The sequence below is a fragment of the Equus caballus genome, chromosome 8 (assembly GCF_041296265.1).
Source record: "Equus caballus isolate H_3958 breed thoroughbred chromosome 8, TB-T2T, whole genome shotgun sequence".
Taxonomy (NCBI): Eukaryota; Metazoa; Chordata; class Mammalia; order Perissodactyla; family Equidae; genus Equus; species Equus caballus.
Genome location: NC_091691.1, coordinates 6,167,784 through 6,186,661, shown reverse-complemented (window position 1 = coordinate 6,186,661; position 18,878 = coordinate 6,167,784). Strand labels below are relative to the sequence as shown.

The following is an 18,878-nucleotide window of genomic DNA, read 5'->3' as shown; positions in this document are numbered from 1 at the left end:
CCATCATAAACCACCAGATAGAAAAGTAGAAAAAAGTTATAAACAGGCAACTCAGTGAAGTTAAAATAGATGATTAATTAGAGCTCCTATAAGATTTTTAACCAATCAGATTAGTAATTTTTGAAAAAGTAACAACTTTTAGTGGTACTGAGCCTGAAGGGGAACAGACCTATTTATTCTCTATTGTTGGCGGGAATGTGAATTGCTCCAACTTTTTGGAAAGTTATCTGTCTGTATCTACTAAAAATATAGATAAATGCATCCATGACTTGGTGATACCACTTTGAGGATTCTATCTTATAGAAATAGAACCATTAGTGGGGATCTAGATATAAAGATGACTATTGCAGCATTATTTGTGGTGGCAAAATATTTAAACAATCTGAATATCTATCTAAAGGGGAATCGTTAAGGAAATCAAATATATCTAATATTATAAGTTATTAGTCAGAAATTAAAATGAATTCATGTGATCTACATTAGTTGGGCTTAATGATGCCCACCGTGTGCTATAACAAGAGAAAAATAAATTGCTAAATAATGTAGGATTTGAGCACATTCTTTAAGACAAGACAGAACAAAATAATGACAACAAAACCCTCAAAGGACAAACTATTGAAAGTAAATCACAAAACTCAGAAACTATAAGGAATATATGAAACAATTTGACTAAATAAAAATTAAAGCTTCTGTACAACAGGCAGCATAAAATGCTAAAAGGCGAGACACAGACTTCAAGAAAAAATATTTGCAAATAATAAATAATAGACTATCTAAAGAATATCTATAAATAAATTAGAAAATTGGTAAAATATATCAAGAAATTCACAGAAGAAAAAATATGAATAGCTATTGAATATATGTAAGTACATACAATCTTGTTAATAAACGCGGAAACACAAATTTAAAAAATGAAATTATTTTTCAGTCATCAAACTGACAAACATTAATTAAGAATGATGATATACTCTATAATCAAGGATGTGAATAAACAGGAACTTTCATACAGTGATGGTGAGAATGTAAATTGGTGAAACCTTTTTGGAACACAAATTTTTAATTTTTATCAATATATTAAATGTTCATACTTATTAACAGTAGTCTATTTGTAGGAATCAATCATTAAAGAAAATAAAACTAATTAGCAAAAAGATGAATATACAGATATGTCAGTTAAGTATTGTTGATCATAGAAAATAATTGAAACTCACAGAATGTTCCACAGTAGAAAAATAGTCAAATTATGGTAAATGATTTTATGGAATAATGAGCAACTATTAAAAAGAATGAGGGATATCTATATGTCCTAATAGGCAAAGATCTCCAATATCAATTTTATATGAAAAAGCCAGTTACAGAACAATACATAAACTAAGATTGCATTATGTGAAAATATGTGTAAGTTCATATATGTATATAAATTAGTAGAAAAATTGCTTTAACACATGCTTTAAACTGTTAACAGTTATTCCTTTGGAAAGAGTGGGAATAGATGGGAGCGATGAATTGTCAGTGCAGAGTATTATATTTAATTTTACAGACCAAAGCATTGTTTGAATTTTCATAACAAATATGATAGATAAGTGTTTCTTATGTAATTTATTAAAAACAATTTAATTAGTTGATTTACTTCTAAAAAGATGTTTTTTAAACCTATGTATAATTCCACATACAGATAATTGTCATTTAGAATGTCAAAATAAAATAGAGATAAATACAGAGAAATGAGTATATTCAAATAAAAATGCCAATAAACAAGTTAATGCTAACATCTCAAATTAGGTTGTGGTAATTGTTGTACACCTCTGAATATTATAAAATACACTGAATTATATACTTTAAACAGACATGTTTTACAGTATGTGAATTATATTTTAATAAAGAGGTTTAAAAAATCAATGGCTTGACATGCTAGCATTTAGTAGGGATGGCTTTATTTAAGACATAAGGTAATAATTTCCAGTAAAGATTTGTAAAAGCATTTACAACAGGCATTTTAGCTCACTTCCCCTCAACTATTAGAAAATAGTTGTATTTTCCAAATCTCTGAGATTAGTAAGAAAAAAACAGGAGGAGGTCACTGCTTTGCAGATGAGGCGATTGCTGTGCGAGGCAGAGTTGGGAGAGGCATATAAGGTAGGATAACCCGCTTGGTGAGCTATATTTTAAAAAAAAGAATTTAGACCCAAGCTCCTAGTTTATACACACATATATCAACTCACTGGCTTTCTAAATTATCAACTCTTTTTCTTTTTTTATTGACACAAAAGAACAACAAAAGCTAAAAATCAACTGTATAGTCCTCCATTAGATAAAATTACCAACTGCTTCTCTCCCTTTTGCAATACAATAAACTATGAAAGTGAAAAGTCAATAACAGTATCCTTTGCTTAGTAGACATTCTAGTGGCTCAGATAGAGTTCAGGCAAAATAGCCGTAGGCAAAGACTAGCACTGCCAGGAGGAGGATGGCGTTGACATTCACGACACTCCTCCACAAGGGCTTCTCGGACGTGTCTGTCAGCTTCTTCCTCTGGGCTTCTTTCTCTTCTTTGCTCAGCTTGGGGCCTTGCTTCTCCCAACCACAGAATACGTCATAAGACTTCCTGAGACATCCACGAGTTTCCTCAGGATTATCTGAAACAAAGAAAGATAAACGAATGATCACAAAACATGGGAAATAAAACCCCTGTTAATGTAGTACAGACGACTGCGAGAAAGACTACAACCACTTCTGTTAGCGGAATCCTTGAGAAAATATAGATAGATTTGATTGTATAAAAATGGAAAATTTTTGCATGGCATGAAGTCCAATAAACAAAGGAAAAACAAATGAAAAATTGGGGAAAAACATTTTCATCTTACATCACAAAGGGTTTAATATCCTTACTATATAACGGGTTTCTAAGACACCAACCACCCCATGAAAACATACTAGGGAAATTGATAAGACAGATGGTTCTTAAGCTTACTAAAAAAGAGAAATTTAAATTAATTTAAAACTACACTGAAATACCACTACTCACCTATCAGTGATAAAAAACTCAAAAGTCTCACAATATATTATATTAGTGAGTCTGTGTGGAAACAGACACTCTCACACATTGTTGCTAGAAAAGCATGATTCAATTCCCATGGAGAGGATATTATGTAGGCATTAACCCTTTAACCCCAAAATAAAACTTCTTAAACTCTATCCCAAAGGTATCCTGGCAAAAATATAAAAGACTTGGGGCTGGCCTGGTCACATAGTGGTTAAGTTCACGTGCTCTGCTTTGGCGGCCCGGAGCTTGTGGGTTTGGATCCCAGGCATGGACCTACATATCGGTCATCAAGCCACGCTGTGGCTGCATCCCGCATACAAAATAGAGGAAGATTGGCACAGATGTTAGCTCAGTGACAATCTTCCTCCAGCAAAAAGAGGAAGATTGGCAACAGATGTTAGCTCAGGGCCAATCTTCCTCACTTAAAAAAAACCACCTCAAAAGACTTAATTACAAGGCTATTTGTTGCAGCATCAGAAAACTTAAAACACACTTCTAAACTTCATAGTATATGTACTTCTAAATATAATACTTCTAAACTATGTCTATGAAAACCATAATGAAGGTAATACTAAGCTTAGAAATAAATGGTAATGAAAATTCTACAACTTAGTTGTGAGATGCAACATCTTTGAGGGAAATATATAGTCTCAGTTATTTATGTTAGAAAAGAAGAGAGGCTGAAAATTAATGAAGTAATACCCAACTTAAGTTACAAAAACTAACAACAAAACAAACCCAAATAGCATAAATGGGAGGGTGTACAAATGAGAACAGAAAGTAATGAAATAGAAAGAAGGATGATAATAGAGAGAAATAACAAAGCCAAAAGTTGATTCTTTGAGAAAAGTAAAATAGACAACTCTTTTGTAAGATTTATTAAGAAAAAAGAGAAATCACAAAAAATTATATTACTAATTAAAATGAAGACAGAACTACAGAGGCAGTAGAGACGGAAGAGACAATAAGATATTATTAATAATTTTATGTCAATGTATTTAAAATGTGTACTAAATGGACACAATCCTAGAAATATATAATTTTCCAAAACTGATTAGTGAAGAAATAGGAATCTAATTCATTCAATAGCCATCATATAAATTTAATCAGAGACCTTCTCTGTTTCTCTTTGTCTCTCTCCGCCACTTACACACACATACACACACACACACACACAGACACATAAACACACAGATTCACTAGGCTCTAATGGTATTACTCACAAAATATCAAAACTTTAATGGAGATATCATTCCAATCTTATTGAAATATTTCCATAAAATGGAAAAACAGCTACTTTCCAATTCATTCTATGAGAACGCTATGGTCTTAATACCAAAACCAGACAAAGACTAAGTACCAAAAAGGAAAATTATAGGCCAGTCTTACCCAGGAACACTGATGTAAAAACCTAAAAGAAGTAGAAGGCTTGATCGTTCCTTCAATTTGAAGAACCCAAACCAAACCAAACAATTAGCGTACAGTTCAAGACAACATACCCTGAAGTGTTAAATTTTGTCAGTGGTTTTAAAAACATCAGGTAAATAAAGAGCCATGGGGATGGATGCTGGAGAAATTTTCATGAATGAAATGAGATTAGAACCTAGTTTTAAAGAACAGGCATTTTTTTCTCTTGGAGAGGAGGTAGAACCATTCTAGGCGGCTTTGTATATATGGGGGAAAAGTGAAGAAGTCTGCCTGGCTGGAATGAAGGGTGTATTGGAGGGAATAGTGAGAAATAAGTCTGGAGAAGAAGGTGTGAAGATGCTTAATCAATCAAGATCAATTTGTTGAACATTTAATACGTGACTGGGAACAGGAGAGACTAGAATTGATTTGCACCTCAGAGCTGGCACACAGACCCGTGGATGGATGATGGATGGACAGACAGACTGACGGACAGGCAGATGAATGGGCAGATTTCATGTGTAACAGATTGTCTTGGTTGTTGGGAAAGTAAGATTTTAAAGTTTCAGTTTGCCATAAATCTAACAGCTTTTTTAGAAACTGAATTTAGTGGTATTAAAAAACAAACAAACAAACCCTAAACCAATGCAGGTACAGAGTTTCTGCATGAAAACCAAACGTAGACCAGATAGTACCTTCATCATCACCATCATCAGATTCTTCGTATCTTTTCTCCCCTGCATCTAAATCAATTCGTTCCTCTGTACTGTTCCGAAGAGCCCAGCACAGGCGATGCAGCTGCCCAGAGACCACAGACAAGTCTGTTAGTGATGGGGAAATGTTTACCACACTACAGTGGTGTATTTGTTTACCGTACATCGCAAAACAATCAACAGCCCAGAAGAATATACATCACAGTCAAAAGTTCCTGCCACACCCACTCACCTGAACACACCAATCATTTTTAATTATTTCTGTTTTTAATTCTTCTGGTAGATATTGAAAAGTCTTAAATAATACGTTTAAAACTCCTACTTCTGGATTTATAATTTCTTAATAGTTGAAGATTTGTCTAACTTACACCATACCCCAGCTTCCCTCATTGTCCTTATCATTCAACTGCTATTTGCTAGATCATTATTACTTACAGTTTACCTAGTGGTTACTTTTATAACTTTTCAAATATCTTCTTAAGCTCCGTTTCCAGATTCATCATGTTTAGGTAGTATCTATGTACTATTGAGTTCTGACAGCATTTGTACCCTTACACGTCGCTGCCTCCAAACTCTGTCAACTCTACCATTATTTTAAAACTGTTAAGCTTTATAGAATTTTAATTGTTTTCTGTAAATATAATTAAGATTTCCATGCTTAGTCCGTATGTTGATTTAAAATTTGAAATTAAGTAGCATTTATGCTATTATGTGACTTTTTTGTGTGCCATAGATCCAAGACATGTGATTGGACACAACAAATAAATACCAGCTCTAGATCATTCTAACGAAATTGTTCGAAATGTCAAATGGGCTTTTAAAATTACAATCCATCATATGATCAAAGCCATGCTTCATTTTAACTGGCCTCATATTTAGCCCAGAGAAGAATCTTCTTGTTTAGATTTACTAGAATTTGTAATTGGCTTTCTTATTTGATGGTGACATAACAAGATTCCTAATTGTAGCTGCACAACATTCTTTTTTTTTTAAGATTTTTTTATTTTTCCTTTTTCTCTACAAAGCCCCCCCAGTACATAGTTGTATATTTTTAGTTGTGGGTCCTTCTAGTTGTGGCATGTGGGACGCTGCCTCAGCATGGCTTGATGAGTGGTGCCATGTCCGCGCCCAGGATCTGAACTGGTGAAACCCTGGGCCGCTGAAGCGGAGTGCATGATCTTAACCACTCAGCCATAGGGCCGGCCCCTGCATAACATTCTTAATCATAGCATTTTTTTTATAGTAAATCCATTTCTTTTATTAAAAATCTCTTATTGGAGCTCCTTGAATTTCTGTTCTAACTTAACCAGGCACTTTGTAGTTTTGCCGAAGGCCTATCTTCCTGAGATTTTTCTTTACTGCACTGTTAGATTAGGTCCACAACACTATTCATGGCTTTCTCTGAAATGGCTATTGGTTTTTATCAGTCTATTTTGAAAGATCAAACGTCACAGTATATTAATAAAACATAAACATAAACTAGCTAAATGGTCTCACTGGTCCTTCAAACAAATTCTTTTGCTAAAAATTAATAATAAATTACGGTTATTTCTATTGGCATGAAAGAGTTTAACGTTGATATATATTTCTTTGAGAACTGTGATGTTTTCCAGTGTTCTTTCATTCAACTCTCAATATTCAGCATAAATATTTAGTTATGAATTCTGGTGACTTGTCTTCGGTAAAGTAATTTGAACCACTCGGTGCTTCAGCTTTTCCCATCCACATATTATCTATTTGCCGCTCCTCAAGGATATGTGCAAATAAGCATTGCTTCAAAGATTATGAGTGATAAATGCAAAATAAATAAGTTATACATGTTAGTCATAAATTCAACCAATATCAGTATAGAAGCAATATTTAAATTTAAGAAATGACTAATATTTGCTGGTCCTCTATACTGCCTGTCCTAGAGATACCTCTTATTGAACGTTTCTGGTATATATACTTTAAGACTTTCTTTCTTTGCTTAGACAAACATATACATACTTAAATGTATTTTATTTTAAAAAAGTTATATTATACAACACTATTTAATTCTGCAAGTGATTTTTCCCACTTAACCATATCATGGACATTTGAAAAAGCAAATTGGGCTCCTCAGGTTCTCGAATAGCTGTGTAATATTCAAGGCAGCATTATTGTGTACTTATTCCACTAGCGATGGAAATTTGGCTTGTTTCCACTTTTTTCTATTAGAAATCTCTTGCAGAGAAAATCTTTATACATATATTTTTCCTACTTGTACAAGTATTTCTATGTAATAAGCTCCTAGAAATGGATTGTTGATTCATAGGGTATGAGAATTTTAAAAATGATAAATACTGCCCGACTGCCCTCCTCCAAATTATAAAATTCACACCCTCACCAACAGCTCAGGAGAGTGGGCATTTCTCAACATGCTCAGCAGCATTGAACATATTCATATTAAACCCTTTTGCCAATTTGAAAAGCAAAAAATGCATCTCGTTGTTCTATTTTTCTTCTTCCTGCCCTCTGGTATCATGTGCTGATTTTTTTTGTGTCTGTGTCAGTGTTTGTGCTGTAAGTGAAATTCTACTCTTCCCCAAACAGTTTCAGCCCAAATAATAGCTCCACTGTGAAGTCTCTCCCAGTCTTAGGCAATTCTAATTACTCTCTTCCTGGTATCCTATAACAAAGGTGTAGATTTACCTCTGAAATGCATTGTGCAGTTTTTTGAGGATGAAGCCCATTTCCTAATCAAATATTTCTTAATTCACTGGTTCTCTGCACATTCTAGGTGCAAATCGCTTAGCTGAATGACTGGATGATAATCTCAAGTATCATATATTACCAATTACTCACATGTACATCAGGAATGGGTTTTGTTAACAGGGAAATTCCCAGGGCGACCAGCGTGGTAACAAAGAAGAGAATCATGGCAAAGTATAGGTAGTGCACTCCACAGATGATGTCCGGACAGCCACTGGCAGCCAAACAACTCCCTGTTCCGTAGACAAATTCTGCAATCATACGAATGAGGCCGAGCACAAGTCCAACCATTAGACCCCAGAAGGCTCCCTGCAAAAGAAACAAGAACAAAATCAGAGTATTTAGAAAACAAGAGAAGCTCATTCAAATAGGTCATGATGATCATCCTACTTCCTTTTCTCTACTAAGAACCAAAAAATGGCTGACCTTGAGCACAAGGTCACCAAAGCAGGGAAAAGTTGCAAACACGTGGATTTGCTAGTGGGATATTGCTTTCTATGGTCCTGAAATATCATTGTGTTGTTGATTCTCCAACTCCAGGACACTATTGTCTACTCTGACCTAAGCCTAAGTTTACCTTGACTCATATTTTATATATAGATTTAAAAACGTTATGTTGTAGAATAAGCAGAACTATGACTTATGTTACACAATTCACAGAGTTAATGTTAGATAATTGTAATTTATTAAGCTTTTGACAATTAAAAGCATTTACCCTCTCTGAGAAGTTGGTGGCAGTGGAAACGTGTGTCCCCTGTTCACCCAATTGAGCTGTTATGTTTAAGGGAAATGGTATTGCAGAGAGATTAAGAGTATGACCTCTGGATGGGGGATGACCTGAATCTGAATTTGAAGATCCCATTTACTAATATTAAGTAGCATGTGGAAGACACATAGATGTTAACCTCTCTGCATCTGTTCCTCATCTGGAAATTGTAATAATAAGGCTAACACCTGGGAACAATTAAGGGATTAAATGTACATGGTCCATAATAATCAATTATATATATCATAATAGAAATTAACACATTTTGAAGCCTTACTAATGGTAGGTTTTCTCCTAAGCACTTCACATATTTTCTCTTTTAATTCTCACCGCAATCATATAAGGTTGGCATTGTGACTATCTTCATTTTACAGAGTGAAATGGTTTGCTTAAGATCACAATGCTATTAAGTGGTAGAGCCAGGATTGGACCCTGGCAGCCTTACTTCAAAACATGTGTTCCTCAGCACCATGCCATGTATGTATATAACATTTTGTAAGAAATATAAAGACTGTAGTATACTATGTAAGTATACTATACTAAGTGTATACTATGTATTTACACACTTTAGTGAGAATCGGGAATTGTGGCTGACCACAAGTGAAATTGAGATGGACTTGGAGTTGTATAAATAAGGTAAAAAGAATGCATTTTACCAGTGATAGGAATAGTTTTTTTCTCCTTCCAGCAGGGAAAAAGTTTCCCAATTTCACTTACTTGTTCATTCACTCTTTTACAAAAGATGGCAAGCAGGAAGACAGCTGCAATTGGAGGTCCAACGTAGCTGGAAATTGACTCTATGTAATGGACCAGTTGTCCATTTTGAGCTACCTCTACTAATGGGACCCACACAATGCTGACGACAGTTAATAGAATCATAAATAGCCTGGGAAGAAAACAAAATAAATGTTAAACAAAAGACGTATTAGTACTTCCATTGTGCTTTAGTTCTTGAATCCATTCTTGTGGCCATTCATTGATTTTCCAAATAAAATCAAGCTCTTTGACCACACACGAAGCCATGCCATACTTGATGATGATCTGTCAGTAAAATTCCAAGCAAGCAATTTCTTGTCTATAATTAGTCATAATAGCTTCAACTACAGGATGAAATATCCACTCATAAAAACAGTTCAAATGTCAGCAATTGATTAATAATTCTCTAGTGCAATTTATGCAATATATCAGTTAGAAAAAACATCACACTATTTCTTTTAATAAGTAATTATTTGTATGATAGAGAAAGCAGACTCTTATTTTGATCTTTTTTCCTGGCTTGAGAGAAACTGTCAGTTTGCATAGATTAGAATGAAAATATCCTCTATCCCAGAATGTTGAGTGAATTGACCAGAAATGCTAATTTGTGCATTTTGCTACTTGAATACTTTGGCAGGTAGAAAGAATTAGTTAAAATATTGGTAGGTGGTAAAAACCTATTAGAGTTTCCTGGAGTCCAGGGAGCATGGCTGATTCACTTATATAAACTCCACAATATTCTGTACTTCTGGTGTGAATAAACAAACATAATTTATTGGGCTGTCTGTAAAAGGTCATTGCTTCTCTGTGTTCATCTGAAACAGAGAGGTGAGGGTTGGAAAAAGAGGGGGACAAGCATTTGGGCAGGAGACCGAGGAACAAGTATCTCATTTAAGCCTTACAAAACCTCTGCAATCTTGCAATAACTAAATGTGATAAGCTGTGGAAAGTCTTAGCACAATACCTAGGACACAGTAAAGATTCAAGAAATAACATCCACTCTCCTTGTTGTTATCATCATTGGAAAGCAGGTCACTGGAAAGTACCTTACTTGCTCTCTTATCTTCAATTCTTTTCTTTCACGTGTGGAATAAAATCCAAAGTCTTGTTGCTGCTTAAATGGCCCTAAATGATTTAACCTCCAGCTATCTTTCTGACCATGTTTCTTATCATCTCCCACTTGCTCCTCAGGTACCGGCCCCACCTCTTGTTGTCTTCAAACACGCCACGCATGTGACTGCAGGAGGAATGCAGCACTTCCTCTTCATCCCCACAGAGCCAGGGGCTCGCTCCCGTACTTCCCTCAGGGCTCTGCTGAAGTGCCACCTCCTCAGAGAGGACTCCCTGAGCACCTGTCTTAAGTAGCCCCCATCCTTTAATCCTCCTTTAATTTTCTTCCTGGCACTTTTTGTCATCTGATATAGAATATATTTATTAACTGTCTATTTTCCCCATGAAGGCATAAATAGCATGAGGCAGGAAATTATTTTTCACATATATGTCTTTTTTTCATATTTGTATTCTGGGAGATAGTAGACATTTAATAAAAGGGAGAGAAAAAAAACTCATTAGGTTATCATTGGGACAAAGGGGACTCATGCCCAAGATCATATACCCACTAGTGGACTACTGTGTCTTGGGCCTTCTGAATTCTAGTCCAACACTATCTCCACTACAGAAACACAGATTTTTCTACCTCTCCAATAGCATTGTCCAGAGTCAAGATCTGGACCAAGTAAGCCCTTGGAATTTTCCCCCCAAGTGGTTAATTTACTAAAGCAATTGTTACTATCTTCAACAAGGCACAACCTTTTAAATAAGTTGTCAGTTTCTCTTGACACCCCATTTCTTAATGAATGTAGTTGATAAACTCCTCTGTAATAGCGTGTGGATGGATTAATCTGTTGCTTCCTTCCTGTGATATACACAGAAACTTCTAGAGATAATGCATTAACCTATCAGAGTAGGTGGGAAGTTTATAAGTAATGAAAAACACTGAGGGAGTTTCATGAAGATGTGTCTGGGAGAGCATGTGAGGAGAGGGAAAAACAGGAGACAATCATTCAAAAGCCCGAAAAAGCAACTATTTCATTTAAAGGTATGGCCCCAAGTTTTGCATGTGGAAAGAGACCAAGTTGGATTAAACGTCCTCTAATGTTCCTTCCTCCACTCTAGAACTTGATGATTAGTTTCACTAAAGCCAAAGATGAAGAGGCTCTAGGTCACTTCTATATCTGTACTTTTCCGGAGAAATTCTACACAGAAACCAGGTCTCTCACCTTCCAGCTATAAGGAGCTCTCTCTCCGATGCCTGCTTCCGCATCTTGGTGTAGAGGTCCATGGTGAAGAGGGTGCTGGCGCTGTTGAAGATGGAGGTCAGAGAGCTTATGAGAGAGGCTAACATCGCTGACAGCATCAGGCCTCGCAGTCCTGGGGCCGGAAGAGGGTACAAGAAGTGGTTAGAAATTTGACGCCAGGATCTACAAGGGCTAGGTCAAACCAGAGAGTGGTTCAAAGATAAAAGTGTTCCCTGGAACATTTACTAACTGATGTGCCTATTAACACACATCATCGTATGGCATTTCCTGCATATTCGATTTGAGATTAATTTAAGAATAATCTAGCATAGAATTTTAGTTCTAAATAGGAATTTAGAGATCATCTGCTGGAACCTAATATTGATAGAAAGGAAACTGTGCCTTCTCACCTTTCTTTGGTTTCCTGAAGACTTAGAGAACTGGAGAGGAAGAAGCCTAGTAGGTGGTACTGCTGAAGAGGTCTTTGGTGGGCAGAGCTGAGGGTTTTGAGACCTCATGGCCACTTCATCCTCCAGTTCCCTCTTCCCATTAGTAATGCCCTTAAACCTCCTAGGACAAAGTGTCGAATGGGGTGGATGGGTGATATCACTTGTGGGTCGTGCTCCCTTCCTTCTGACAAAGTTCATGTGGGTCAGGGAGGAGAAAGGTCTTAGAAGTGTTAGCTAACCTTTGATGGACCTAAGGTACAAGATCACCTGGTCACTCCTGACCCCTAAACTTGGCTCTCTTTCTGTTCACCACAGCAAACATCACCATCTAATGTCTTGTCTCATTTACTTATTAAGTAGCTATGTGGTTTATTTTCTATCTCATGAAACTAGAATGTGAGTTCCAAGGGATAGGGGATTTTGTGCCTACTTCACTGATGTTTTCTGAGCAACAGAGCAGTGTTTGGCGCATAGTAGACAGTCAATAAATAGTTGTAAATTAAATAGATTGAGGTCTATTGTTTGGGTATCACTGGTCTAAGGAAAGAGGGATAAATAGTTAATCTCCAGTCCTCTGAGTTTATAAGTCTATAGCTATGCAATTCTTCTATTGACAAATAGATCATTTGAATGTTCTCGATTGGCCTGGAAGGCAGTCTTGAACCTACAGGAGGATTCTTCTAATAGAAATTATATCTGGCTCATCTCTGTATTCCCCAGGCCCAGTACAGGGCTGCGAGCTTATGGAAGGTTCTCAAGAAATATCTGATGAATGCAATTGAATTAATAGAAGTAAGAATTATTAAGGATTACACCATATCCCTTCCTCATGGCCCATGTATAGATCAGGCCTCTGAAGCAGTCCTAGCACGAACTTTTTTTCCAGTTTTATTGAGATATGAATGGCAATTAAAAATTATATATATTTAAAGTATACAGTGTGATGTTTTGATATATATATATATATACTGTGAAATGATTACCAAAATCAAGCTAATTAACATATTCATCACCTCACATAGTTACTGTTTTCTTGTTTTGTGGTGAGAATACTTGAGGTCTATTCTCTCAGGAAATTTCAAGTATACAGTATATTATTATTAACTATAGTCTCCATGCTGTACATTAGGTCTCCGGAACTTATTCATTTTATAACTGAAAGTTTGTACCCGTTGACCAACAACTCCCCATTTCCCCTACTCCCAACCCCTGGCAACCACCGTTCTACTCTCTGCTTCTATGAGTTCAAGTTCTTTAGATTCCACATATAAGTGACATCATGCAGTGTTTGTCATTCTGTATCTGGCTTATTTCACTTAGCATAATGTCCTCCAAGTTTATCTATTTTATCACAAATGACAGAATTTCCTTATTTTTTAAGGCTGAATAATATTCTGCTATTATTTTCTCTCTCCACTCATCTGAGCATGGACATTTTCTTACCGTTAGGCATCAGTTCCATCACCAGTATTGGGTAGGCATAGTTAGTGCAGCCGACTTCAACACCACAGTGTTTGACACATTCAGAAGGTACAACACAGGCTACCCTGTCTGAGGAGGGATTCAGATAAGTAGGTTCAGTGAGTGGGGCCCAACAGGTAAAATACACAACCATTGGACAAAGAAACAAGTTGTAAGGTCATGGATGGAAGGAAAGACGTTTGCCTGGAAATTGAAGATTCGATTTTGAACTCCATATCATGAATCTGCTCCCTCTTTTCTCAGAATATGACTTCATAAGTCTCACACCTGTGATCCCTCTTGCACTGACCTAAGGGGCAGGGTTCTTCCTTGGGACGTGGTCCAGCTAGAGCACTGGGGCAAACAGAGGGAGCTGATTCCATCTTCCAGAAAAGCTGCACAAGCATAAATCTTCCCAGGAGCACAGAACTCCAGAGATAAAATATCACCCCTACCCAGCAAGTCAGTTCTGTGTCCAGTCACATGTAGCCCAGTGTTTTCCACCTACATCTAAGAAGAGATGTCACTTGTGATGGTCACTGGGGTGATTGCCCCTGTGAGATGATGTCTCACTTCATTGTGGCAGTTGCACAATACTTTGGTGATTATTTTGCTTAAATAAGATTATGAGAACAGACAGAAAAAACTGATAAAAAAATCACCCAGAATACTAACACATTAGCACATTAGCTTCCTTTAGTTTTTTTCATTCCTTTCTAATCCTTTTCTACAGGGAAATGTCTTTTTTGCATAACTGTGGTAACTATTAAGATAATATTTTGTAGTGTTATTTTTACATTTAACATAATAACTTCAGCATTTTCCCAAGTTTTGAGAATCTTCGGTCTCCTGTGTGCAATTTTCCATAAAGAGGGTAAACAATAATTTCTTTAGTCATTCCCTATTGTTGGATATCTATACATTCTTTACTGCTATCAACAATACTACAATGTTGCAATAAGAAGTGAGGTTGGTCACTTGATGTTCATCTTAACAAGATTTCAGCCAATTAAACTGATTCTTAGTTGAGAAAACATGAAGTAGATTCAGTGTTATCTGATGGATTGCCCCAATAAAAACCAGAGGCCACCATTAGCCAATGAAGGAAAATATTTGGTTATATTTCCTTCATTCATCATAATAAAGAAAGAAAGGAAGAAAGTTGGTATTTTTGGAAGATTTTCAACGTTAGTAGTTACTTTCAGCTGACTCAGAAATTCAATTGCCCCAAACAACTCAGTTCCAAAGCAGTGAGGTTGGTGCAATTCTTCAACGGTCTCATAGGGACCAAGAAGTGACAGCGCATCTCAAAGACCTTCTCAGTCAGAGAGGTCACCAAACAACCACCACCTCACCTAACTCATATTTTCTAAAAGTTCTACCTCACCCTCCAGTGCCCTTCTGAATTATTGTCTAGACTTGCTTAAATCTAAGCCACTCATGAAAATAGGACTCACAGACTCAAATGCCTACAAGGTGACAGGCACATAGTATAAAAGAGATAAAGGAACAGAGTGTCAAATATTCCAAATTTTCCTGTTTCTGACCCCTTGCACAAGCTGTTCTCTCCACCTGGAATTCTGTTTTTACTTCCATATGTTCTCTAGTTTGTCAAAGTTTTAATACATCTTAAAATCACTTCTCAGAATTCAAGCATAAAAAGAAAAGAGGGTTTATCAGTGGCTTCAGGACTTGCCTGTGTACAGAATGCGGCTGATCATCCCTGGCATCACCATGAGGAACATGGGCAGCAGCTTCAGGTAACCACACATGATGCAGGAGGCCTTCACGTGAGACATGTTCTTGCCTGATAGGCAGCGCTGTACAATAACCTGCCGAGAAAACACAACACAGTCGTGAAACAACCAGAGGATGACTTCAAAGAAGGGGAGTGCCTCTTTTCAGGGATTAAGGTTACAATAAGAAATGGGGTCACGGCTAGTGGGAAATAATGGGCTTCAGGATAAAATCAGGACTCAAGTCCCCGCTCCTCTCACGTGAGTATTTGACTTCTGTGAGTCTCAGTTTTCTCATCTCTATATAGGGTTATCCCTTGTAGGATATTCTGAATATCAAGTTTAATGTTTGTAAGATTCTTGGTACATAGAAGTCAATACTCATCACTACTGTTAAAATATGTTTACAGCTCCCAGGCTGCATTGCAGCAACGGCCATGTGCTCCTCCAGGTACAAAGCTGTCACTACTGATCTTTGCCACAAGTTGTGTGTTTAAGTTACATTTTTAATATTGTAGGCACTGAATAAGCCACATACTCATCAGTATCTCTCTATTGTTGTGGGGCAATTGACCCCTGGGAAATCAGGCCCACTGCCATGGAAACACCATAGTCAGGCAGCCATCAAAATAGAACTCTGACACATTCATCTCTAGATTTCTTCAAAATATTCTGAGGACCTCATTGAGCTATGAATCAAATATGATGGTCCTGGGAAAATGAATGCATACAATTTCATAATTTCTATTAAGTTGTGCAATTTCTTGACTAAGAATTTTCTAGCAAAGCAGGATTTCTACCCATAATGCTATAGCTTCCTAATATTTTTCTTCTGAAAGACTGTCAGAAAATAGGGATGGCTTTTTCTGCTTAATTCTCTTTGGAGGGACAAATCTATGAGGGATAGCAGCAGTGTCATTCAGTGCTGGGGGAGCAGGTGACATTTTTAGACAGAGGGATAGAAGCAGACAGTTGGAGGGACAATATAAATCACAGGTGAGGAGGGGAGTTCTGTCAGCAGACAAGCAGGTTCTGCCATCAGATCTAAGGGTTAATGTGGGGCCACTTACACAAGGCAAGTCAGGTAGTCAGAGGCAAACTATAAATAATAAAGATAGTTCCACAAATCAATGATGAAAGGATGCATTCTTTGGTAGATATGTTGAAAAAATCAATTTATTATGCAGAGAAGAGGAAAACTGGATCCCACATTAACATCATAAGTGACCATTGAGTCAAGATGGGTTAAAATTTTGAAATTATAAGTTTGGGTTGATGGAAACTATTTAGGGAGAAAAAAAGCATCATAAAACAAAACAAAAACAAACTCAAACACTATATAAAGGAAGATCCAGAAAAAAAAAGATCTTGGAAGTTATAGCTACAAAGGCAGAAAAACTGAAGGATAAAGTCAAGGAAGGCTCCCAGAAGGTGGAACAAAAGACCAAGAGATGGAAGATGAGAAGAAAAGATAGAAACACTAGAGAACCAGCTGAGGAAGACCATCAATTCAAAATAGCAGGTCCCCAAAGGAAAAAAAAATGGAAGAAATCAAAGAAAGTAGCCCCTCAAATCGTTCAAGACATCCATCATTGGATTAAACAGGTTCACAGAGGCTCATAACAATGGACAAAAATAGATCCACACACAATTGTACATTGTGGTGAAATTTCAGAACACTGAGGACAAAAGAAAGACAAGCTTCTAGAGAGGAAAGACAGGTCACATCCAAAGAATTAAGAATAACTTCAGGTTTCTCAACATTAATAGTGGAAGTCAGAAAACAATGAATCTATGGCTTTGGGAAAATTATTTCCAACCTAGAAATGTGTACATAGCCAAAGGATCAGTTTAGGAAAAGTTGGAGTGAAGCCATTTTCAAACATGCAAATTCGCAATAAATTTATCTTCTATCTTCTTAAGAACTTCCTGGAAAATTCAATTGTCCTGAAAGAAGGAGTAAACCAAGAAAGAAGGTGCTGTGGGATACTGGAAATAAGAGATATAACCCAAGAATGAGGCAAAGGGAATCCCAAATATGGTAATGAAGGGGGTCCTGGATGAGGGTGGGCACCAAGCATACAGGGCAACCTGACATATTGTGAGAGGCCAAAGGTTCTGAGAAGAAATGAGGAAAAGAGTTGGTAGAATACTTGATGTATTTGCAAGTATTGAGAAGAGACATAGGCAATTTGCAGAGGGTTTGGCATTTGATGAGTAATAATTACAAAGAAAATTTAAAGCAAAAAAATTAAGAATTATTAATTTGAGAGAAAAGAAAAAGCTAAAGAAAAATCAATCAAAGAATATCATGTGGCTTAGCCGTGAATCACATTTATGTAGTCACAAAAATGGTAGCATCAAAACCTGATCTCAGGGCTGGCCGGTGGTATAGCAGTTGTTTGTGTGGTCCTCTTCAGTGGCCCGGGGGTTGCTGGTTTGGATCCCAGGCGTGGACCTACACACTGCTTATTAAGCTATGCTGTGGCAGGCATCCCACATATAAAACAGAGGAAGATGAGCACAGACGTTATCTCAGGGCCAATCTTCCTCAAAAAAAAAAAAAAAAGCCGATCTCATCAAAATTGTAAATTAGATCTATTGGGAGGCTAGGAAGCAGGAGATGTGCTTCTGTAGAATTGAGGGTGGAAAGTTGAAAGAGCTAAACCCTCATTTCTCATTGTGGAAAGCCAATAGAAAAATCCTAAATCTGGAAAACCCAAAAGGGAGAATACAAGTATTTGTTTGGATCACCTGGGGATCAAATCTATACGCAAACTGTGATTCATTGGGTCGGGGTAGAATCTGATAGTGTTTATTTCTAATGAGCTCCAAGTGATATCCATGCTGATGGTTCACAGACCACATTTTGAGTACAAGGATTTAGAGAATAGAAATACACACCAAAATAGTTAACTGAAAGAGCTGAAAGTGAAATAAGGTGGAGAGCCAGAAAGCAGACAGCTGTTTTTCATAACAAGTCTTGTAGAAGTATTTGACTTTTTAAATGATACGTGTGTATATGTGTATATATGCTTTTCTATGAGAAGAAAAAGAACAGGATAAGCATAGCCACATGCCACAAACACACTTCACCTGATCTGAGCACCAGTACCACGCAGCTACGAGGTTCATTCCAAGTACGGTTCCTGGCCATGGAATATCCCCAGTGACAGCATCTCGGAAAATGTGGAAGGAGTCTGCTTTAGGAGTATAGCACGTGGGACTGATTGTCAGGTTGTCCCCCTCGACTGCGGACGGGATGGCATTCATGTACTTCTCTGCAAAACTCTGGTATCCTCCAACTTCGGCAAATGCTGAAAAGCCAGTGGATAAAATGAAATGTTTTGCAGACATCTAAAACACCCGGTGTTCATAATTATTCCTTTGTGGTGGAGGTACCCAAGCACCTCCAATCAGCCTGGTCAAACCCTCAGGGTCCTTCTCCCAGGATCCATGTCTTTCCAGTACTTCCAATGGCATTGGCTATGATATCAGATTTACTTTCACAAAGCAC

General features: G+C 36.9%; 1 protein-coding gene across 1 annotated transcript in view; it reads right to left on the bottom strand.

Moving 5' to 3' along the window:
• Window positions 1–1,917: 1,917 nt before the first annotated feature.
• The window catches only part of SLC5A4 (solute carrier family 5 member 4), a 33,205-nt gene continuing 16,244 nt past the window's right edge, over window positions 1,918–18,878 (bottom strand). The window contains exons 7-14 of the mRNA XM_070275270.1: window positions 18,458–18,678; window positions 15,322–15,457; window positions 13,608–13,715; window positions 11,698–11,848; window positions 9,380–9,548; window positions 7,990–8,205; window positions 5,146–5,248; window positions 1,918–2,636 (exon numbers count right to left, since the gene is read on the bottom strand). Of these exons, the coding sequence (XP_070131371.1) occupies window positions 2,422–2,636; window positions 5,146–5,248; window positions 7,990–8,205; window positions 9,380–9,548; window positions 11,698–11,848; window positions 13,608–13,715; window positions 15,322–15,457; window positions 18,458–18,678 (1,319 nt within the window). The 3' untranslated portion in view covers window positions 1,918–2,421. The remainder of the gene's footprint in view (window positions 2,637–5,145; window positions 5,249–7,989; window positions 8,206–9,379; window positions 9,549–11,697; window positions 11,849–13,607; window positions 13,716–15,321; window positions 15,458–18,457; window positions 18,679–18,878) is intronic.